The 17986-nt window shown below is 44.3% G+C and overlaps 2 protein-coding genes across 3 annotated transcripts in view; both read left to right on the plus strand.

Moving 5' to 3' along the window:
- Positions 1 to 16551, plus strand: part of TXNDC12 (thioredoxin domain containing 12) — a 30587-nt gene extending 14036 nt beyond the window's left edge. For both annotated transcript variants that reach the window (XM_089300661.1, XM_008265256.5), the window contains exons 3-7: positions 6740 to 6792; positions 9472 to 9545; positions 11478 to 11547; positions 12227 to 12310; positions 15684 to 16551. In XM_089300661.1, the coding sequence (XP_089156787.1) occupies positions 6753 to 6792; positions 9472 to 9545; positions 11478 to 11547; positions 12227 to 12310; positions 15684 to 15763 (348 nt within the window). In that variant the 5' untranslated portion in view covers positions 6740 to 6752 and the 3' untranslated portion in view covers positions 15764 to 16551. The remainder of the gene's footprint in view (positions 1 to 6739; positions 6793 to 9471; positions 9546 to 11477; positions 11548 to 12226; positions 12311 to 15683) is intronic.
- On the plus strand, positions 1679 to 4155 carry KTI12 (KTI12 chromatin associated homolog). Its single transcript, XM_051857798.3, has one exon. The coding sequence runs from the start codon at positions 2664 to 2666 to the stop codon at positions 3726 to 3728; it is 1065 nt and encodes a 354-aa protein (XP_051713758.3). The 5' UTR covers positions 1679 to 2663; the 3' UTR covers positions 3729 to 4155.
- Positions 16552 to 17986: the final 1435 nt, after the last annotated feature.

Consider the following 17986-nt stretch of genomic DNA (forward strand, 5'->3'; position numbering starts at 1 on the left):
CTACTGTTGCACCTGGGAAAGCAGCAGAAGATGGCCTAAGGACTTGGGTGTTTGCCACCCACATGGGAGACCCGGGTGAAGCCCCTGGCTTCAGCCTGGGGACCCAGCCCTGGCCATTGCACCCATTTGGGAAGTGAACCAGGGTGATGGAAGGTACCTCATTCTCTCTCTCTCTCTCTCCCTCCCCCTCTCTGTCATACAGCCTTTCAAATAAATACATGTTTTTATATTTAAAAAAGATTTAGTATTTATTTATTTATTTGAAAGGAAGAGTGACAGGGATAGAGACAGAGAAGAGAGAGAAACCTCCCATCTGCTGGTTCACTCCCCAAAATGGTCATAACATCTGGTCTGAGCCAGACTGAAGCCAGGAGCCAGAAACTCCATCCTGGTTTCCCATGTGGGTAGCAAGGTTCCAAGTACTTGGGCCATCTTCTACTGCCTTCCTAGGCACATTAGCAGGGAGCTGGATCAGAAGCAGAGCAGCTAAAACTTGAACCAACCCTCCAATATGGTTGGCGTTGCAAGCAGCAGCAGCTTAACCTGCTGCAATACAACACCAGCCCCTTTGTTTATGATTCTGTGGAAGAGGAAGTTGAAGTACAGAAAAACTAAATAACTTGCCAGTAGTTAAACTGCTAGTAAGTGGCACAGCCAATTCAATGTTCTCTGTTACACTGTATGGGAGAGAAAAAAAAAATCTACTCCACTCCAGTACTAGTGTATGTGCACCTACATGATACACATACATACTGCACACATACATTCACACTTCTGCCTCTGTCAAACTACAGTACTTGTTCCTAGAGCAGATCCTGTAGTTTTGTAACTCTAGGCCTCTATGTTTCTGCAGGAGTAGAGTTCTTAAATTTAGCAAATAAGAATAAAGGATGCCTCGTTCAATTTCTTTTTTCATCTGAGATAGACAGAAAGAGACAGAGAGAGCTCCTATCCATTTCACTCCTCAGATGCCTGCAATGCTAGGACTGGGCCAGGGTGAGGCCAGAAGGCAGGAACTTGACTCAGTTCTCCCATGTGGGTGGCAGGGAGCCAACTACTTGAGCCATCACCTGCTGCCTCCCAGGTTGTGCTTCAGCCAGACGCTGGAATCAAGGACAGAGTTGGAACTCCACCCCAGGCACTTCAGTATGGGATGTGGTGTTCCAACCAGCAAGCTAATGACTAGATCAAACACCCACTTTTTAAATTTGAATTTTAGATAAACAACAAATACTCTAAAATATGTCCATGCAATATTTGGGAAATACTGATAGTAAAAAAGAAACAAACAAAAAATCTTTTTTTGTTGTTTATCTGAAATACACTTTATGTTGTCTAGGAGAAATATTCCTTTTAGTCTCAAGCGCTGAATCAAATGACTATTTCTAGATAAGTCTTTTTTTAAAAAATTTATTTATTTATCTGAAAGGCAGAGCTACAGAGATGCAGAGGCAAAGAGAGAGAGAGAGAGAGAGAGAGAGGGAGAGAGGTCTTCCATCGGCTGGCTCACTCCCCAGTTGATCTCAATGGCTTGAGCTGCATTGATCTAAAGCCAAGAGCCAGGAGCTTCTTCCAGGTCTCCCACACGGGTGCAGGGGCCCCAGGACTTCGGCCATCCTCCACCGCTTTCCCAGGCCACAGCAGAGAGCTGGATGGGAAGTGGAGCAGCCCATTCTTTTTTTTTTTTTTTTTTTTTTGACAGGCAGAGTGGACAGTGAGAGAGAGACAGAGAGAAAGGTCTTCCTTTGCCGTTGGTTCACCCTCCAATGGCTGCCGCGGACAGCGCGCTACGGCCGGCGCACCGCGCTGATGGGAAGGCAGGAGCCAGGTGCTTCTCCTGGTCTCCCATGGGGTGCAGGGCCCAGGCACTTGGGCCATCCTCCACTGTACTCCCTGGCCACAGCAGAGAGCTGGCCTGGAAGTGGGGCAACTAGGACAGAATCCGGCGCCCCCGGTCGGTGTGCCGGCGCCGCAGCCCATTCTTGAATAGGCCCCTATATGGGATGCGGCACTGCCGGCAGTGGCCTTACCTGCTGCAGCACAGCGCTGGCCCCCCTAGGTAAGTCTTAAGTGATATCTCTGGATAGTTGGTTTTTCTCTTATAATTTCATAACGTAATTTACATATTTCCATTGTAGCATTTATTACCGACTGTCTGTGTCTGATGGTTCCCACAGAACCCTTGATCTGTTGGGAAACTGTTTTATGTTCATCTCTGATGAATCTCCAACTGTGGAGATACTGAATGATTGAGATGGCTATTGAATAAACATCTACTGAGATCACCAGGTGTAAGAGTAGGAGTAAAAGAGAACGAGCATTTACGAGTTCCCTCCTGTATGCTAAATATAGTGCTAAATGTTCTGCAATATTTAATGCTCATTAAGGCCTTATTAAATACATAGATGGGCGTACTGTTGGGCTGCAGAGAGATCACATCCTCCTGAGACCGCTAACTTTTGGCATAAATAACTGATGCCATTCCTTTCTGAGCCGTCTGGACCTGGGCTTTGTTGGCATAGCGCTCCCGTTTCCGTGGAAACAGAGGTCTCGCAGGGGTCAAGGGAGGCAGGAAGTGAGATCTGCACTTCCGGTTTACGTCGGAGACGCCGGCAACCCGGAAGTTGTCGCCGGGGAGTTGCACATGGCCGCTGATCCAGAGAATGCCGCTTGTAGTTTTTTGCGGGTTACCTTGCAGCGGCAAGAGCCGGCGTGCTGAACAACTGCGCGCGGCGCTGACGGCCGAGGGCCGCGCGGTGTATGTGGTGGATGACGCATCGGTGCTGGGTGCGGAGGACGCGACAGTGTACGGCGACTCTGCCCGTGAGAAAGCGTTGCGCGGGGCCCTGCGGGCCTCGGTGGAGCGGCGCCTGAATCGCCATGACGTAGTTATCCTGGACTCGCTGAACTACGTCAAGGGCTTCCGCTACGAGCTCTACTGCCTGGCTCGGGCGGCGCGCACCCCTCTCTGCCTCGTCTACTGCGTACAGCCCGGGCGTTCCAGCGGGGGACCTCAGGTGGCGGGTGCAGAGGAGAGCCGGAGCCCGAACGTCAGTGTGAGTTGGAGGCCGCGCGCTGAGGAGGGCGGGAGACCTCAGGCGCCGGGAACCAATGTCTTCGGGGAACCGACTGCGGCGAGCTCCGCAGTAAATGGGAAAGCCCAGGCGGACGTGGCGACGGAACTGGAGCCCGAGGAAACCGGGACACCAGATAGTCCAGCCCTCGTGAGTCCGGAACCCGAGAAATCTGCCAAGCATACGCCCAGTGCCTTTTACCCCCCTGAACTTCTGGAGGCCCTAACGCTGCGGTTTGAAGCTCCCGATTCTCGGAACCGCTGGGACCGGCCCTTGTTCACCTTGGTGGGCTTGGAGGAGCCGTTGCCCTTGGCGGAGATTCAAGCTGCCCTGTTTGAAAACCGAGCCCCTCCACCCCATCAATCCACGCAGTCCCAGCCACTCGCCTCCGGCAGCTTTCTGCACCAGTTAGACCAGGTCACCAGCCAGGTGTTGGCCGGACTGATGGAAGCGCAGAAGGGCGCCGTTCCCGGGGACTTGCTCATGCTTCCTGGCACCACGGAGCATCTGCGGTTTACTCGGCCCCTGACCATGGCAGAACTGAGTCGCCTCCGTCGCCAGTTTATTTCCTACACTAAAATGCATCCAAACAATGAGAACCTGCCTCAGCTGGCCAACATGTTTCTTCAGTATCTGAGCCAGAGCCTGCTCTGAGCAGAGGGGAAAGTCGTGACTTCATCTCAACTTTACTTGTATTGTCCCTGATTCTGTGCCAGCCCTTGAGTTTACAGGCAGGTTGAACCTGGAGAGACGCGAGAACGAGCTCAGGTGGACAGTGTCCGCTTAGACTGGATTGTGCTTGGGATAGCGCAACACCACTGATTTCCTGCACCTGAGCTGTGGAGGGCAGCCTGGAGCAGAAGTGTTTCCAAAGTATTGTGCACAGAAACCGAAGATGGCACAGTTCTGCCTCAGCACTGTTGCTTCCTTCATATGACAGTTTTTAAGTCCTGTGCTTACTTTTTGCTAGTTTCTATCCTTGCAGTGGGTTCACAGTTAAATCCACTTGGTTTCTGTTTTTAGGAAACATTGATTTTGTGAAAGTGAAACTAAATTATTCTAATAAAATCTTTTGAAAGTAGAGTTTGCCTGAATCTCTTTCACTACATGCAACAGTGTTCTCCATGTAACTTACCCAATGTGAGATTTAGATACATTGTAGCCTTATTTGCCTTTACTGAAATCTTATTTTGGTAGTGCTCATTGGGTGGCTTGCTCTAACATATTTTGAAAACTTCTACAACTGTTGTGCTGCATTCTGTATTTCAAGGCAAGTATTGTAAGCTTGTCCTTCATTCATTTAACTTAATTGAATAAATGGTAGGTACCTAGTTTACCAGTGTTTGTGATTTTCAGACAGATACTGTGTTTGTCCTTGAGAAATCGGTGAGAAGGACTGACCAATAGATGATCATAAAGTGAAAGGGACTGGAGTTCAAAGGTCTGACAATGTTTTGGGAACCCCAGAATGGGGAATGATTACTTAACTGCCTAGAAAATGTTTTGGGAAGACTTGACAAAGTAATTAACATGTGAACCATTACTTTTTATGACAATGATCAGCAGAGTCAAATAGTAAATATTTAAAACAGTAAACAGTTCGGGCCATAGGGTCTTTGCTGCTAGTTTATAAACAACAAATAAGTGAACAGGAATCTGTGTTAATAGAACTATGGACACTGAAAGGGGAATAATTCATTTAGAGATTTACTTTTCAACCATTGAAAAATGTCAAAAAAAAAAAAAAAACTGCACATGGGCCCTACAAGAGGCACTGGGCTGGATTTGGCTTGAAAATCTGACCCCTGTTCTAGAAGGCTGAATATGAGTTTGTCAAGCGAGAAAGAAGGAGTAAAACATTCTAAAATGTGCATGCTTTGCAAGGGCATGTTGCTGTTAAAAAGTGGGGTAGGTAGGCTGCCTTGATGATCTGGACCACCTTTTGTTTCTGATAGGCAAGTGAAGTAGAGATTTGGGCTAGGACACCTCAAAACATTTTCCAGTCTTTAAAAATTTCTATTCTAAGTTGATGATTGGTTGAGTTGAGTCTAATCCTCTGGATTCTGGATTGCTGTTCTAAATTAAACTAATGATCAGAAAGAACATTGGTTTTGGAATTAGACTTCTGAGTTAGCCAGTAAGTGGCAGAGACTAGGTGTTATGTAGCCAAATATATATTTTCTAAAATAGAAATCACTTTATTGATAAATATTGTGCCCAGGATATTATTATTTATTAGAGAACCAGAGAGAGTTCTTCCACCCTCCGGTTCACTCCCCAAGTGGCCACAACGACCAGAGCTGGGTCGATCAGGAGCTTCTTCCTGGTCTCCCATACCATTGTTGGGGCCCAAGGATATCTACTGATTTCCCAAGCTATAGCAGCAAGCTGGATGGGAAGTGGAGTAGCCGGGACTCAAACCAGCGCCCAAATGGGATGCCAACACTACAGACGGCAGCTTTACCCACTGTGCTATAGCGCTGGTCCCTGTAGTCAAATATTTATTCTCTTATGAGTCTCACTTTCCTCATTTGTATTATGAGACCATTAAACATATATACTATAGGACTCAGAGTTTAAATGAGATAATCTGTAAAACATATAGACAGTATCACATAAATGTTTACATTCTATTATGGTTAGCTAAATTCCACTACCTACCTAACTTTCCCATATTGTAACTTATTTCAGTTACAAGCTGCTTACAGTGTAGATGCACCAATCTGCCCCATATCTGTAGTAGGCCTAAGATGCAGTAGCCAAATAATTCATTTGATACTTATAAAATGAGTCATGTGTGTTTAGAAAAGTGCCAGCCTGTAGTAAATGCTGTATAAGTGTTTGCTATCAATAATATTTTACATGGCAGACAGTGGATAGCTATGAGCTCATTGTCTTAGGAAGCTCCAAAGTCCAGTGAAAGAAGATGGTTGAACTATGAGTTCAGTAAGGTTAATGCAGTAGGAGCTATTGTATAGTGTATGGTGATATGGAAGGTTGTGTGATAAGCCAATGACTATTGTCTTCCTCATTGGCTTTGCCTTGAGAGCTTAAGACCTCATCTAGCCAATCTGGTTCAGGTGGGTTGTGCTGCTCATTATTTTAAAGAGAAAACAAATACACACTTTTTTCTCCTGATTATGAAAATCTGGAGAAAACTGGGGAATGCAAAAGTATAGGAAAAAGCTTACAGTCTCGTTATTTACAGATAGTTGCTGTTATGTTTTGGTACATTTTCTCTTAAGCTCTATTCTCTGTATAATTAGAACTAAACTATAGATATAATTTTATATTTAAGCATTTTATTTAATATTATAGCAATGAAAGATTTTCCCTTAATGTTTTAGATCATCCTGTAATGATATAAAATGTTAAGAAGTACATTTAGAAATACTACAATTTGATGTTCTATTCCACAATCTATTCCTAGTTTTAAAGGCAAAATTTTCAAGATTTACAGAAATGTCAGAATTTACCAATAATTTTGTTATGGTAATCTGTTATTGAATATTTAGATTATTTTAATAATCTTTCCCCTGTTAAAGTCATACTGCATGAACACCTTTGTACATTCATCTTTGTACCATAAACTGGTTCTTTTATTAGAGTAGATTTCAAAAAGTAGAAGTTCTAGATTATAATGTCTTTGTTCTGTTGTTTTAAAGTGGATTGCCCCTGATGGTGATTATCCATAAGTCTTGGTGTGGAGCTTGCAAAGGTAAGTGCAAGTGCTCAGCCTACAATCAAACCTCAGATGTGTTGCCAGTTGTTAACATTTAACAAATGTTAGCACCAACATTTTATCCCAGCACTGCTGATTGCTTTAAGGAACCAAACAAATCAAGGGGGATCTTCAAAAAGGTCATGGGGAAAAATGTCTATTATAAAAAAATTGTGTATAGATTTAAATTTTTTGCACCAAAATAACCTATTTGAGAGACTGAAAGAGAGATAACTCCATCATTCATTCTCAATGATTCCAGTGGTCAAGTCTGGAGCCAAGTGCCAAGGTTACAATCCAGATCGCTCATGTGGTTGATAGGAACCTAATTACTTGAGCCATTACCACTGCCTTCTGTGGTGCATATTGATAGAACTGGAATCAGGAGCTGGAACTAGGAGTCAAAACCAGGCATTCTGTTTTTTTTTTTTTTTTCTTTAGAAAACTTTTATTTAATAAATATAAATTTCAAAAGTATAACTTTGGATTATAGCAGCCCCCCCCATAACCACCCTCCCACCTGCAAACTTTCCCATCTCCTTCTCCCTCTCCCATCCCATTCTTCATTAAGATTCATTTTTATTTATCTTTATATACAGAAGATCAACTTAGTATATACTAAGTAAAGATTTCAACAGTTTGCTCCCACACAGACACACAAAGTATAAAGTACTGTTTGAAGACTAGTTTTACCATTAATTCACATAGTACAACACATTAAGGACAAAGATCCTACATGGGAGTAAGGGTACAGTGACTCCCGTTGTTGATTTAACAATTGACACTCTTATTTATGATGTCAGTAATCACCCGAGGCTCTTGTCATGAGCTGCCAAAGCTATGGAAGCCTCTTGAGTTCACTAACTGATCTTATTTAGACAAGGCCATAATCAAAGTGGAAGTTCTCTCCTCCCTTCAGAGAAAGGTACCTCCTTTAATGGCCTCTTCTTTCCACTGGGATCTCACAGAGATCTTTTCATTTAGGTCATTTTTTGCCAGAGTGTCTTGGCTTTCTATGCCTGAGATACTCTCATGGGCTTTTTAGCCAGATCTGAATGTCTTAAGGGCTGATTCTGAGGCCAGAGTGCTGTTTAGGACATTTGCAAACCCAGGCATTCTGATTTGTAATGTAGAATCCTCTCTGTCAGGCTAAATACCTGTCCCTAAACTAACTGTATGTATGTATGTATGTATGTATGTATGTATCTATCTATATCTATCTATCTATCTATCTATCTATCTATCTATCTATCTATCTATCTTTGAGAGGGCGAGAGAGAGACACGCAACTGGAGTTCCCATTTAATCATCTTATGGCCTACTTCCCAGATGCCTGCAGTGGCCAGGGCTGGGCCAGGCTAAAATCAGAAGCCAGGAACTCAAACTAGGTTTCCCACTTGGGAGACAGGGACCCAACTACATGAGCCAACTCCTGCTGCTTCCCAGAGTGAGCATTGGTAGGAAGCTGGAATCAGGAATGCAGCAGAGAATCCAACCCAGGCACTCCATATGGGATGTCACATCGCAACTGGCATCTTAATAACTAAGCCAAATGTCAGTACCCTAATCTTATTTTCCCTGAACTTTTGGAAGTACTCTCTTATAAGAAAATCTTTACCTTAATGAAATCTGCAATTATTTTTTGGGAGGCTTTAGGGAGAGTGGATTAAGATAGTTATATAAAATATGGGATTAAGTGATAAAATATTTTATATGAACAATGAATTTATTAGAGGATGCTGAAAACTGTTCAGCAAAAGGCTTGAGAACTGATTAGGGAAATCTTCCTGGAGGAGATGGGAAGCAAATAAGAACCCCAGGTTATCTGTCTCTGGCATATAGTCTCTCTTCCATACCAACCCGTCTCTTCCCCAGTCAGGCTTTTTCTGCTACACTTGATAAAATCCGAGTTAGAAAAGAAGTGTAATTAGTGTACATAATTAATGTATAATGGTCGGCGCTGCGGCTCAGTAGGCTAATCCTCCGCCTGCGGCACCAGCCACCAGGTTCTAGTCCTGGTCGGGGTGCCAGATTCTGTCCCGGTTGCCCCTCTTCCAGGCCAGCTCTCTGCTGTGGCCAGGGAGTGCAGTGGAGGATGGCCCAAGTGCTTGGGCCCTACACCCCATGGGAGACCAGGATAAGCACCTGGCTCCTGGCTTCGGATCAGCGTGGTGTGCTGGCCGCAGCAGCCATTGGAGGGTGAACCAACAGCAAAGGAAGACCTTTCTCTCTGTCTCTCTCTCTCATTGTCCACTCTGCCTGTCAAAAAAAAAAAAAAAAAAGAAAAGAAAAAAAAACCTTTAAAAAATAGTTAATTTATAATATGTATATGGCAGAATGTTATTCTATTACTGGAAATTAGTAAAAAAAAATGCTAACACTTTTTTTTCCCATTTGTATGCCATTAACCTTATTTTAGAAATGAGGTAAAAATTTCAGAGAAGGGTAGTCACACAGGGTCTTGTAGATACACAAATAAGTGATAGAACTAGGACCAAAATCCAGGTGTCCTGATTCTGGTTTTATAAGAGTAGGGGAAAAAAGTTTCAGTTATGTGAGTCAATTTAGCAAGTGCCTAAAAGAAATAGTGATGCTTATAATACTTACTAGGGTTGGGTATAACCGTATAACAGTGATGTTTTCTGTTCCAAAATCCTTTTTTATTTTTCCTCCTAGCTTTAAAGCCCAAATTTGCAGAATCTACAGAAATTTCAGAACTTTCTCACAATTTTGTTATGGTAAATCTTGAGGTAAGACTGAGAGTTTCTCCTTTCTGCTATGATTTTTAAGAATTTGCTGTTTTAGAGTTAGAATCATTGCTAGTATAAAATCTTATTCAGCATAGCTGGCTCTTTCTAAATGTATGTGTTTTCCTCTTGACCTTTGATGTAAGGCTTGTATCACATGTGTTAGAAAGCCATCCAGAATCTGCTTTGGGAAGGAGGTAGGAAAGAAGGCATTGAATGATTTAAGTTTTAAGGTCCTTTTCAGCCTTAGTTTATGATTCTGACATGTTTTACATCTTTTTAGTTGAACGAGAGGTATAGTCATATATGCAGACCACAACTCCCTGCACAGTGTGATTGATTTGAATAGCTACTTTGTGTTGGGTTTATATATGCAACCTTCTTGTTTCCTTGTGCAGTATACTTTTTGTACTTCATGTAGACTTTAGGGTTTGGAATCCCAAGTTATAGAATATCAGATCTTAGAAGGGATTTTTAGCCATTGGTACTATTCCTGTTTTTAAAGGATATCATCTTAGGCCTGAGGGAGATAATGTAATTGGTCAAAATCATAGAGTCTAACAAGTGATCTAGATGGGCTTCCTTTGAGGTCATTCTCTTTAAGTAAGGAAAACTCAGATGCTTTATGATGATAGTTCTGGCAAAAGTTTGTGTAAGATGATGTTTGCTTAAACATGGGACTGAGAATCTTATGAACGTACTAACAATTAATATTGAGGAGGGCCGGCGCCGCGGCTCACTAGGCTAATCCTCCACCTTGCGGCGCCGGCACCCCGGGTTCTAGTCCCGGTCGGGGCGCCGGATTCTGTCCCGGTTGCCCCTCTTCCAGGCCAGCTCTCTGCTGTGGCCAGGGAGTGCAGTGGAGGATGGCCCAAGTCCTTGGGCCCTGCACCCCATGGGAGACCAGGATAAGTATCTGGCTCCTGCCATCGGATCAGCGTGGTGTGCCGGCCGCAGCGCGCCGGCCGCGGCGGCCATTGGAGGGTGAACCAACGGCAAAGGAAGACCTTTCTCTCTGTCTCTCTCTCTCACTGTCCACTCTGCCTGTCAAAAAAAAAAAAAAATTAATATTGAGGAAGCTGAGGGATTGCTTTTCAGCTTATGGATGGCCTGAATGCTGATACACCTCACCAAGGCAAAGTTATATTTCAGTCTGAAGAAATGACCCCACTTAACCCCTGAAATGAGAACCATACCATACGTTATAAAATTACTGTTGATTTCCCATGCACGTGAACTCCTAATTACTGTCTATGATTAATTAGGATCCCCACTCAGGAGACAGAAATACCGTTTTCAGTGAGCATTCTCCAACTTCAGAGATTTTTTAAAAAGAAAAACTGATTATATTTGTGTCTCCCAGGAGGACTAGAATACCACAGTTACAGCTAAAATGCCAGTCTCATTCATTCTTGCATTCAAGAAATACTGTTTGCAAGTTAGTACTGTAGGTACTGGGACTTCAGCACTCAACAAAGCAGATACAATTCCCTCACTGAAATAACGTTGTAGTGTAGAGAGACAGGTAAATAAATAAAGTATGACTGTTGGTGATAAATGCTATGGCTAGAATTAAAGGGTGGTGGGTGGCTTAAAATTTTAAATAGTTAGGAAAGAAGGTAATGTGTGAACAAAGATCTGAAGCAGAAAGGGGAGTAAGCCATATGGAGGATGGGGGAAGTGTGTCCAGGCGGAGGGTGAGAGCAAACCCTGAAGCCCAAGTTAGGAGCATGCTTGCCTTGTTGAATGACAGCAATGTCAAGCCGAACAAAGAAGACTGAAAACAGGTAGCCTGTGGAGTTAGGGAAGCGCCCAGGCGGCAGATTATGTATCGCAGCGACTTCAGGTTCTCCTGTGAGTGACAAAGGAAGCCACCAGAAGCTTTCAAGGAGAGAGGACAGGATCTGACCCAAGGTTCGCATTTAATCTTAATAGGATGAAGAGGAACCAAAAGATGAAGATTTCAGCCCCGATGGGGGTTATATTCCAAGAATCCTTTTCCTGGGTAAGGCACAAGATCTTCATGTGGGGATCCATCGTAGGATGGAGAAGAAATGCCTGAAGGGACCGACTCCATGTAGTTAAACTACTGGGATGGCCCAAAACAAAACCAGCCAGTTTCAAGAGAGCTGGGGAGTCTGGAGTGCCAGAACCGCAAGTTTGGAGGAAAATCTTCCCCATTAACTCAGGGACAGGAGGCGGGCCATCCATTTATTCATTCAGCCATCATTTGAGCATCAGCCCTTGCTAGGCAGAGATAAGCCACTATTCCCGCTCTTGACCCTACTCTGCAGCTGAGGCAATGGAATAGTATAACCAGACAAATGTCTTCCCACAGACAATTTTATGAGTTATTAATGACCACCTAATCTTTACTTAAAATTCTGCTAGATTATGTAGAAGATACAAATAAAAATGTATGATCCTGCCTCCGGCAAGCAGTAAAGGAACGTGCCAGGAAGAGGCAACAGCGAGTACCAGACTCCAGGGGTGAGAAGTGTATGCTGTGTTCAGGGAATTGCAAGGAATCATTGTGATTACAGCCTGAAAGGCAGGGTTGGGATGGTGAGATAGTAGGCTGCAAAGACGGACAGGTGTAATTTCCCACAGAGCCTAGTATACCGTGTAGTGCTTGAAGTAACTGTTGTGATTACTCAACCTCTGTGCCGTTTTATCTCCAATAGACCCCAGTGGCAAGGTGCGTCCTGAAATCATCAATGAAAGTGGAAACCCAAGCTACAAGTATTTCTACGTCAGTGCTGAGCAAGGTACAGCTATGCAGAGGAAAAGGAGGGAGGATTGCTGCTAGATTTAACTAGGATGAAGCATGCACAGGTCTGGGGGGAAACTCACTTCAGCATGTTAGCTACCATCTCCTGTGTGAGACTAGGTTTTCCCTTGATCCACTCTAGGATATAGGAAAAGAACTTTAGACTGAGGTCCTTCCCTAGCTACTTGGAATCCAGTGGAAGAGCCAAATGACCCACAGGAAACCGTGAAGATCTGAGCCTCACAGAAATACCTCACTTGCCCGTAGTCTTACTGATAATAAGCTGCAGAGCCTGGATTTGGATTCAGAACTTAGTTTTTTTCCACTTCACTAACACTGTTCTTCCTGTAGGAATTCATAGGAAGGAGGTACGACTTGTTAGCTGGGTAATTCTAAGAAGTTTTACACTTAGATGTTAAACTCTAACTGGACCCAGAAGTATAAGACTTTGTTTCTGGACAGATATGAGAAGGACATTTCAAGCTGAGGGAGGGAGGGGTATAGCCCATCATGGAGAGTCTATAAGACCTGCCAGAGGAAATGATGAGTGGCCTGAGCCCTGGAGAATTGGACCTAGTTGGCAAAGGAATGAAAAAAAAACATATTCCAGACAGAGAACAGCATCAGCACAAACAGACAAGGGAAAGTTGAAATTGCAAAGTCATGTTTTTTTGTTTCCTACTCCTTGAGCAGTCATTCTAGAGGCAGGGTTGGAATTCATACTGTGTGTTGTTGCTGTTTTCCTTTTCCCCCTAATCTGTAAAAAGGAGTTGTTAGTCCAGTTGCTGGTGTCCCATATTTTCACATTGCTGGGTTGTTGGTCACTTTATGTTTTGAGTCCTTGGCACTCTTATTCCCAGAAGAGGGAGAATGTAGAGATCTGAGACATCATCACCTCTTCCCTTGCATAAGGAGATGTCATCTTCCCTAGCCAAGTGCAGATCCAGGGAGATTGGTACCAGAGAGGGAACTTTTTTACCTGGAGAAGGCCAGTGGTGTCAGGTCCCTGACTCTTGTACCTTGAGATTCACCCTCCCTTTGGAATTTCATCCAAGTTACCACTGCCATCTCCACATTAGTGTAGTCCAGATGTGAACCCAAGATTGTTCCCTGAATTCCTTGTGGCTCAGCTGACATGAAACCGGAACTTTCAGATCTGGCTTTACTAACAGTATAAGCAAAGCAAAAGGGGAATAACAAACTGTATCATCTGGCTTTTATGAGTATTTGCTTTTTGAGATTTACAGACACTGGCTCAACCTAGCTCCTGGCCTGCATTATATAAGGATGCTATTGTGGAACCACCAATATAGAGTCTTTACCAAATTGCTGCTCTTCTTGAGTCTTAATCCATAAGAGGGATGCCATAAGACAGGTTTATCTTCAGTCTGTCTAAGGCCCTCCAACCAGATTTCTCTTGTTTGCCTGAGAACTGAGCTTCCTCCATGTACAAGGGTACTTCAAAAAGTTTGTGAAAAATGGATTTAAAAGGCACGTTTATTTTGGTGCAAATAAATTTTGAGATCCATGCATAAAGGGGTCTTAAAGTTCATGAAAATGTGTGTTATGAATAAACTATACAGGGTTTCAAAGCTTTTGCACCAAAATAAATAGCTTTTTAATTCCATGAACATTTATTTATTTGTGTGTCTATTTATTTAGAGAGGCAGAGAGAGAGTTCCCACACACCAGTTCATTCATCAAAAGCCTGTAATGTCCAGGACTGGGCCTAGCCTAAACCAGGAACTGGCTTAGGTCCTGCACTTGGGTGCAGGGACTCAACTACTTGAGCCATCATCTACTGCCTCCCAAAGCCTGTACTAGCAGGAGGCTGGAGTTGAGAGCAGGGGCCAGGACTCAAACCCAGGTACTCTGATGTGGAATGCAGGTATCTCCACCTGCAGCTGAACAGCTAGGCCAAATACCTGCCCTATCCTTTTATAGTTGATACTAAATGTGACTGTCTCCTTTAGAGGAGACCAGTCCCTCTTCTGGCACATACACATATATGTGCACACACATGCAACATTACATGTAACCACAGAAAATGAAATAAAAGCAACATTCATGCAAATGACATAATGGGAATGGTAGGATGGTGTTCGATCTTCCCCTAGTGTCAAGTGAACATCTACAGCCTGTGACAGAGGAGGCAGGCATTCGGCATAGCAGTTAAAACACCACCTGGGAAGCCAGCACTGTGGCATAGCCGGTAAAAGCTACCTCTGGCAGTGCCAGCATCTCAGTTGAGTGCCGGTTCAAGTCCCAACTGCTCTACTACTGATCTAGCTCTCTGCTGTGGCCTAGGAAAGCAGTGAAAGGTGACCCAAGTCCTTAAGCCCCTGCACCCATGTGGGGAACTCAGAAGAAGCTCCCGGCTCCAGGCCGGCGCTGCGGCTCAATAGGCTAATCCTCCGCCTTGCGGCGCCTGCACACCAGGTTCTAGTCCCAGTCGGGATGCCGGATTCTGTCCCGGTTGCTCCTCTTCCAGGCCAGCTCTCTGCTGTGGCCCGGAAGTGCAGTGGAGGATGGCCCAAGTGCTTGGGCCCTGCACCCCATGGGAGACCAGGAGAAGCACCTGGCTCCTGGCTTCGGATCAACGCGCCCAATTGGCTGCAATGGGCGGAGTTGCGCCAATCCGAAGCCAGGAGCCAGGAGCTTCTTCTGGGTCTCCCACATGGGTGCAGGGGCCCAAGGAGTTGGGCCATCTTCTACTGCTTTCCCAGGACATAGGAGAGAGCTGGATCGGAAGCCAGGTCTCAAACTGGTACCCATATGGGATGTTGCTTCACAGAGGGAGGCTTAACCCGCTATGCCAGCAGCGCAGGCCCTGCACCCCATGTTGAAGGGCCCAAGTTTGAGTCCTGTCTCCACTTCCAATTGCAGCTTCCTGTTAATGTATTCTAGGAGATTGCAGATAATGGCTCAAACTGTTGGGTTCTCGGCTCCCAGCTTTGACCTGTCCCAGTCTCAGCTGTTGTGTCCGTTTGGGGAATGAGCCCGCAGACAGGAGTACTCTCTCTTTGCCTCTTAGGTAAATCCAATAAATAAATATAGTCTGTGATAGAGTGTCTCTAACCCTAGAGGGTAAGCCCAAGTCACTACTAACCTTGCAGGACTCCTTAGTTTCTCAAGCACTTTCATTTTATTTTCTCTCTGTCAGTTTCTATTATAATCCTGTGTGAAATAAGTTACATCTCATTTTATAAATGGGAAAACAGGTTCAGAGAGAGAAATGACTTGCCGGGGTTAACGTGCAGAACTAGATCTTGAGTCCAGATCTTGTCCTCTCCTAAAACATTTAAAGATCCACCTCAGTTGTCAGATGTCGAGCACTAAAGACCTGCTTTCCCCCGCCCTTTGTTTCACAGTTGTTCAGGGGATGAAGGAAGCTCAGGAAAGGCTGACCGGCGATGCCTTCAGAGAGAAACGTCTTGAAGATGAGTTGTAACGCACATGCATATCCCTTCTTTCATTGAAGTCAATGTTTCGGAAGGAAAGCAGCAGGGAGGGGAGTACTGAGGACTCCCCCAGAACAATTAAAGCGACCAGGAAACCTTGCTCCGCCACTGGAAAGAACGCGCTCACACTAGACGGGTTCTGCTGCCTGAAGCTGGTCTCCAGGGCTGTGGATGAAGCTGACTGCGGCAGACTTCCTTCTGCTTCATCTCACCCAAATGTTGATTTGTCGCCAAATGTAAAGAATGAAACCTTGTGACACACAACTTGAGCCACTTGGAAGTTTACTCCTCACATTTAAGTAGTTGAGTCCTTTACCATTTCCTCCCACTTCACTCAACCTTGATGGAGACCAGTAACATCTTTTCTACAGTGTTAAAATTGCAGAAATTGCTTATCAATTTTTATATAAAAAACAATAAAAACTAAATGCAAATCGGTAATTCTGTCCCCTATTAAGAAGACCAGCCTGGTTTTTTTTTTTTTTTTTTTTTCCTGTCTTTCTCCTGGGAATAATCTTGGGCTTCTTCCTGAATTCCTGCAACCCACTTCCCCTTCTGCTTGGGCTGCCCTATTGCACGCATGTGCGTGCAGGAATGGCTGTGTGCTTGGAGTCAGCCCCAGCTGGAAGCATGCTTTCCCTTGTTACTGTTGGAGAAATGTAAACCTTCAAGCCCTGGGTGGGGCCATTTTTGTCAAGTCATCCACTGTATTTTTGTACTGGGTTTAACAACAACACAAAAGATTAAAGTATTAAACTTTAATAAAACTTCAAGAGAATCTGTACTGTAATGGCCTTTTTATTATTGGGGGGAGGAATTGAGATCACTTCAAGAGAAGCCTAAATGTGGTCCTAATGTGGGATTCCTCCTGGGCCTCCACCTCCCACATTCAAGTGAGCTCCAGGGCTCATCTCTTACTTTTTATTTTGATTTTTAAAAAATACAAATTTATTGGGACCAGGGCTATGGTATAGCAGGTTAAGCCACTGCCTGTGGTGCCAGCATCCCATATGGGCCCCAGTTCGAGACTTGCAATCCAGCTCCCTGATAACATGCCTGGAAAGCAATGGGAAGATGACCCAAGTGCTTAGGTCCCTGTATGCACATGGGAGACTTGGAGGAAGCTCCTGGCTCCTGGCTTCAGCATGGCCCAGCCCTGGTAGTTGGTGCTGTTTGAGAAGTGAACCAATGGATGGAAGATCTCTGTCTCTTTATCTAGCTACTACTTTCAAATAAATAAAATCTTGAAGGAAAAAAAAGATGCTTGTTTCTTCTACCTCATTTGTTCCCATTAATGTCTATTTTATATTGTGGTGACATCAAATTGCTTTGAGTTTCCCTGAGAAGATGTCTTTTGCTTGGTGTCCATTCATCTTGTTTCCTTAGTGTAAAATGTTTTCTTTCTACTCTTCCTTCACGACCCATTTTGAGCCACCTCTTCTAGGGAGTCCTCCCTGACGTTTGTCAGGAGGATAAAGTGCCCCTCCCCTAAGACATCCATCCTAGCCCTGCACCACTGTCTATTGAAGTTCTCTATCATGGCAAAGGGAGACCAGTGGCATCTTTTCTGCAATGTCAAAATGAACAGAACTAGCATATCAGCTTTTACAACTTTGTGTAGTTGTAAGAGTGACAGAGGTATAGATAGACAGAGATCTTTCATCTGCTGTTACACTCCCCAATTGGCTACAACAACCTAATGTCGGCCAGGCCAAAGATGGAGTTGATGACTCCATCTTGGCCTCCCACGTGGATGGCAGTGGCCCAAGCACTTATGTCATCTACTGCTTTCCCCGGCTCATTGGAGGGAGCTGAATCAGAAGCGGAGAAACTGGGACTTGGAAACTGGCACTTTATTATGGGAGGCTAGAATTTCAAACAGCAGCTTAACACACTGTACCACAATGCTGACCCTACCATATCGATTTTTAAACAATAAGTTACAAATCAGTAATCCCATCCCCTACTAAGAAGACCAGTTTGTTACCAGGTAGCCAGGCTCCTCTAGGGCAGGGGCTGTTCTGTCTTGTGAACCAAGACCCCAAAAAGTGCACTTTCAATGGCTTGTAAAGGTCTATGGTAAGTTCTTTATCCGTCCTCTTTAAGTGTCAGCAGTGGTTCTGTGGGAAAGGTATTGTTAGCCTCAATGTTATGGAAAAGTAAACTTTAGAGAAGGAAGTGACCAGCCCTCATGTCCTAGACTACATAAATAA

Source organism: Oryctolagus cuniculus, chromosome 7 (assembly GCF_051225735.1).
Source record: "Oryctolagus cuniculus isolate XC-2025 breed Fujian yellow rabbit chromosome 7, ASM5122573v1, whole genome shotgun sequence".
In the NCBI taxonomy this organism is placed as follows: Eukaryota; Metazoa; Chordata; class Mammalia; order Lagomorpha; family Leporidae; genus Oryctolagus; species Oryctolagus cuniculus.

Bases quoted from the DNA above. Each gene is read 5' to 3' on its own strand.
- KTI12 (XM_051857798.3), top strand. From the start codon at position 2,664: ATGCCGCTTGTAGTTTTTTGCGGGTTACCTTGCAGCGGCAAGAGCCGG.